At 42.7% G+C, this 6000-nt stretch overlaps 1 protein-coding gene across 2 annotated transcripts in view; it reads right to left on the bottom strand.

The window, feature by feature from the left end:
* Positions 1-2715: 2715 nt before the first annotated feature.
* IDUA (alpha-L-iduronidase) overlaps positions 2716-6000 on the bottom strand; it is a 46626-nt gene continuing 43341 nt past the window's right edge. For both annotated transcript variants that reach the window (XM_069002555.1, XM_069002556.1), the window contains one exon: positions 2716-5666. In XM_069002555.1, coding sequence (XP_068858656.1) covers positions 5566-5666 — 101 coding nt within the window. In that variant the 3' untranslated portion in view covers positions 2716-5565. The remainder of the gene's footprint in view (positions 5667-6000) is intronic.

Genomic DNA, 6000 nt, shown 5'->3' with positions numbered 1-6000 from the left:
ACCTCTTGGTCTTGAAGTTGCCACTCAACTAACAATAAAAAAAATCATAGTATGGAATAGTGTGTTTTTCCTCAAAAACACATGAAAATATTGGGGGATCTGTAAACTGTGTGCAATATAATAGTAATATTTGAATTTTCAGTGGAATACCTAATGTAGCATTTGTCAATAAATGTTTTTGAAAAAAAGGCACCTCTGGAATTGGTTTTTATTACCTGCTGTCCTCTCTGTTGGGGAGCAGAAAGACTAAGGATGCTCACTGAGGACAGGTGAGACAGCAGCCAAGGGTGTTCCCAGCTCACACAGGGCATGTCGCTCCCCAGCAGAGGAGCAGAGCAAGGATGGTGAGAGGGGCAGGTCCCCTGACAGTGCAGGTCATCAGACAAGAGCATGGTGACAGGGCAAGTATGCTATTCACCTTGGAAGTCCAGCCAGCAAGTGAGGGCAACAAGGCACAGGGCAGGGCACAGGCACACCAGTGAGATGGCTCCAGCCAAAACCAGGACTGGAGAGCGTGTCTGAGGCAGAGCTACCTGCTGCAAGGCTCCCAAGGGGAGAACCACAAATTCAATAAAACAGATGCTACTTTCACTAACTCTGGACATTGCTTAAATGAGCAGGTGCTTGCATTTCTAATGACATTACCAGTAATTTGCTCCCCTCTGCCTTCATAATCCAGTTTTCAGTATCTGAAAGGTATAGAACTGAAAGATACAGAACAGACTGGTTTTATGGCCAAGAATTTCACAGATAGAGAACACCATAAGAGTACCTAGAAATCTCCAGGTAGAAAAAGGGTAACCCGAGCCAGCGTTATTGACATGTATTTCCCACTGCTTTTAGTAAAATGGCATTCACTTTGTGTTTCCTAGTAATAAAAATACCAGTCTAGAAAACCCCAGCACCCTGCTGAAGCCTGCAGTTTGTCAACTACACAAATTTTTACAAGTTATAATTACCAAGCACAGAGGTAAGACTAAGGTGAACAGCCTCTGCTGCTAAGGCTTCCAAAAGGTGTGTGGCCTGAGGCTGATGTTGACGGAAGACCTCCAGAGCACTGCACTGTTAAACAGCTTCTGCAAGATGCTTGCACAATCTTACCGTATACAGTAACTGGAAAGAACATAGAAACCAAAGACCAGAGACACTCTCCAGGACCAGAGACATCATCCCAGGGATGCAGCAAATCTCTCAAACTTGTATTTCCCAGGATTTCCTGGCAATACTTGTAAGGCTCTCAACCCACTTGAACAAAGGTGTCCTTGCTCTTCAGGTCTAGGGAAAGCTACCCTGACAGGGAACAAGATTGTGAACTACCACCTAAAGCTTAGGACAGAGGAGCACTAGCAGGCAATGCTAACAAAAGCCCACACAGATAGAGAACTACTGAGCATTGAAAATATATCAGCCTTTTCTGCTGGACTAAGTGCAAGGTCGGTGCATTGATTGAATGTTCTCCACTAGCACCCTTCTCCCAGCAGGAAGTATTGGGGTGGAATCTGTGAACTTAGGACTTGTAAAACAACTGATTAGACAACACTAACCCTTAGCTGAAGAAGCATGGCCTTTGGCCAGAACTTTCAGACCAATACTACCAGTCTTAGAGAAGTGGGATTTTTAATGTTTATGGTTTGTATGACCAAAGCAGATGAGAGTTCTAGCAAGAAGAGACAATCAACATGCAGGAACAAATGCATCCTTATTGTGCTTGGTGTAGTCTGTCTAGACGAGATAGGCAGTGAAATTACTCCTCAGCTGCAAGAGGCAAAGCCTGCAGGAGGATCATAGAAACATAGTGGCAATTCTGGTTGAATACACCACAGAGTTCAAATGCCCCAGAAATTGTACTTGGGAGAGCATGCTTCCATCAGGACCACAGGCAGGTCCTCATTGTGATATGGCGAGTTAATGAACAGATGGGAGTTACCTCATATCCATTTCTCTCCAATGAGTGCAGGAAATGTGAAAGACAAGGTAGGGTAGGGCAGGCAGCCATAAATGTATTCTGATGAGATTTACACTTCTCTTGAGGTTCTCTTGAGTTCAACATGAAACATCTTGGGTATATCTAGAGGCAGACATCTTCTGTCTGCTGTTTGAGCTGGCTGATGAAAAGCAGTCTATTATTCCTGGGTTTTAAGTGTGTGCATAGGTCCCAAGTCATAATCTCTTGTCCTGAACAAACTTTCCACTAACAAGACAAAATAAAAAAATTGTTTATGCATTGAAAGGACTGTTGTTTTGTCCTCAGAAGGTCCTTGCGTGCTGGCAGAAAGACTATGACTGCACAACAGCAGGAGGGACCCTGCAAGGATATTGTCCTTCACACACCAGTGAACCTCCTCCAGCAAGGACACTGCAAGTCCTGAGATCAGGCACTATGATACCACCCTGAGTTTGACCAGTTTTCCCCAGGTTGTGGTAACTGAAGCAATCTATGCATTTAGGTTTCTACTTCAGCCTTGACATTTTTTATGGTAAAGTTCCCTTTATGCTTCAGTTTTATGTAATGTTGGAACTTCCATGAGTCAAGCTACCTTTTACCCCTTGTGCTGGTAGCCACTGCAAGAAGCTGTCTGGTACTTGGTTGTTGTCTGAGGTTAAAACATGACAGTGCTTGAGAATAGTCTTTACAAGATTAAGTTGTTGACTTAAGAGTTTTAAGCAGTTTCTACAACACAATGATCAGATCCTGTTTTGACAGGGTTCATATGAAAGATTAAAAACCGGTTTTATTGACTAGCACAAAAGATGGTAACAAATGTAGCATATACACAATTAGACAATGTAAAATACTCAGTTGAAAGGTTCTTTCAGTTGCAAAATGGTTATATAGCCTCACAAGCTTTTGTTTGAAGCGCAGGCAAACAATCACATGTTGCAGTTGCAGTTACATATTCTCATTTGGATTAATGAACAGCAAGAGAAATACATGAGTGCTCTGCAGTCTTGCTTTGGTTATGATACTACAGAACTGCTAAGCACCTGATATTCACACCTAGTGCTATGGATACTTGGCACTTCTGAAAACTCAAACTGTAATGGGAGGCTGATCACTACGTGTAACAGAGGAGATTAGTTAAACATGCAATTTTGGAAACACTGTCAGAGTCAGCAACAGATGGTTACAGAAATCTCAAGTTTCAAGTACTAAATAGCGTTTTTCTGTACACATTAAATGATAAAAAAAGAAAACGCCATTTCAAAACTTTTATACTTTGTTAGAAATAAACTCATACCTGGAAATAACAACTTCTCTTCTCTCTGTAATTGTTAATACATGTTAATTTCTTAAGGGCATGAGTTTACATCATAGCAGCAAAGAAGATTTTCAGAAGAAATCTTCTATTTTTCATGGTTTGCACATCTATACATTTTCATCCCTGCACAACAAAATCAATACTACTCACTACAGCTTTTTTTTTTTTTTTTTTGCTGGTTTTGTTTTTTTGTTTTGGTTTTTTTTTTTTTTAATACACCTGTAACTAGTGCATAGTCCTTGGTTTGATAAAGACTGCTATATTCTGATTGCCAGGGTGAGAAAATTTTAAAGCAGAAGGGGTACTCAACTAGGACATCCTAACACACTAAACTGTCCTCTCCAGCTCCTGTATCTTCCCCTGCTTCAGACACACTAAAATCTCTCAAGACCCTATACTTAGTATTTCTGTAAATAATTTTATTCGTGGTTCCACCTCATACTAGCAAAACAACGTGTTAACTGCTAGATTTTACTTAGCTGTTCTTCACTCAGGGGCTATTATCACAACTTTAAAATGTATTTTTACTATCCCCATCCAAGTAGAATGTCTTAGTAACTTTTCTTAAATTGAGAGGGTTTTCAATTCTGTAGACCCCATGGCCCTTTTCTGCTCTGCCTGTAGGGACAAGGAACTGGAGGACTAGGATGTGACAAGTGCCCCTTATTAAAGGAGACAAGAAATATTTCTTCTGAATTCTGTGACAGAATGCATCTTTTAAGGCTAATTTTCAGTACAGGCACAAGAACAAGTAACCAGCAGGTGAGGAGATACAAGGCCACATCTCACATACACTGACTTTTTGCATATGCTTCTTTTCTGCGCTGTAAAAGTTGAGGGTATTTGAGGTAGTTCACCTCTCTCCTACTGTGCAAACTTGGGCACTTCTTTTTTCTGAGACCTGAATGTTTCATCAAATATGCAGTTTTTGTTGTTATGTTGCTGAGGTGGCTGATGTCAGCAAAGAGAGCAGTAGGGGACTTGTTTGTGTGACAAAGTCACTCCTCTTAGGGAAAACACTCTGGCTGTTTTCACTGGCATTATCCTTCTCTCTGCAAGCCTGTTAAAGGCACAGCTCAAACTGTGCCAGTTGTGAAAAGGGAAGAATAAAACAGCACCCCCTGTAATTTCAGGGAACTTTGCTGTTTACACAAAGTGTTTGGCAGCTGCAAGCACAGCCAGTGGTGATCTGTAGCCCATGATCTAGGGCTGTCACACGCTTGTGCACATGCTTTGCAAAGCACAGGAGCTCAAACTGTTCTTTGTTAACTTCCTAAGTGTCCTAAGTAGCTGCGCTGCTACATTCAAAAGTGTGCTGTTCTGTCATATGAAAACACAAAAGGCTCTAACTAGTGTTTCAGCTTTCTCCTGGCCATGCAGAGCTGAGTGGTCACTTACATTCTGTGAGGGGAGGTGTTAGCTCTAAGGCCTGAAGGACACCAGGCTAGGTGACAGCAACGGAGAGAAAGAGGGACTTTCAGGGTTAGAGCCTCTTCCACAAAGAGGCAGCAGCTGCCAGCCAGAGTCCAAACAGGTGACTTGGACAAAAACTAAAAAGAGAAAAGGCCGGGAAGTCTGGAGGCTAGGGCTTTCTGTGCCTTCTCCCCTCTGAGAATGAGCTGATAGCCCTTCCTCTGAGTATGGGAAATAGCTCTGGCATCATGTAATAGTCACAAATACTGAGAGAGTTGGGTGGAAACCCCTCTGTGAGAGAATGAAGTACCTCATACACCTGAAGACTTGGCAAGTGTTCTGAAATAACCCACTGTGACTAACCAGCAGGGAATAAGGGGTCCTTCACTTCATGCTCTGGATGTGTCTGGTTGCTGTGCACTTTTCCATCAAACCCTTATGTCAAAACAGCCTGGCAGCTAAGGCAGGCAGTTCACTCTTAGACAGGTCCTCCATGTGCCTTTGCTACCATCCTCACTCACACAGTGAAGTAATGGTCTTGTTCCTGTTACAGTCTGTGACCTCTATAAATCTCAGCTTGCCCTGGCGGTTAGTTCAGTGTAATAATAGGGAATAATAAATATTTATCCCCGTGATTCCTAGTTACCAGGCTGAATCCCTGTCCTACAGCAGCCTCCTACCAGCTGGGTTGGCAGTCGTGGTTGTTTGATAATGCTGTCTTTTGTGCTGTGAAGAGTTAATAGGGGCAGTTGCTTCTAACTTGCATTCCTAACTTCATCAGGTCATTTCCATACTCCCTCCTCAGGTTGGGAGGAGTTTATTTTTCTGGGGAGTTGTCATTTGCAAGGAACATACACCACTCTGACACCACGCCAGGCACCACTCTTCAGGGTCACTTGAAAGCTTCAACATACCCCACGGGAAGAGAGGACAGGCCTGCCTTCCCCCAGTAGTCAATGGCACGCACTCTGTAAAAGCCGGAGACTGAGCTTCCTGCAAATGAAAAGGTTAGAAACGGTCACTGTGAAATGCTGACACCTGTGGTACTTGGAGGATGTGAAGCAGACATTACTCCTGTAAAATGTAGGTTTGTGGAACGGGCTGGGGAAATCAGTTCTGCACCCTAAGTAAGTGTGTCTGTGCCTGTCTGATTAAAAATTATAATAAATTCCTCAATTTATTAGCCAAGTACTGGCTTTTATATATATTGTTTTACCAAGGATGTCCTCTCTACTTATTAGGATTTGCAAGTACTGCTACAGGACTGCTTTCCCAGCAGTCCATTTGGAAGAAGGCTGTGACATCTGCTACACACAACTAGTCATCT

Source organism: Aphelocoma coerulescens (assembly GCF_041296385.1).
Source record: "Aphelocoma coerulescens isolate FSJ_1873_10779 chromosome Z unlocalized genomic scaffold, UR_Acoe_1.0 ChrZ, whole genome shotgun sequence".
In the NCBI taxonomy this organism is placed as follows: Eukaryota; Metazoa; Chordata; class Aves; order Passeriformes; family Corvidae; genus Aphelocoma; species Aphelocoma coerulescens.
Note: the sequence above shows the minus strand (reverse complement) of the source record. Positions and strands in the feature narration are given on the sequence as shown.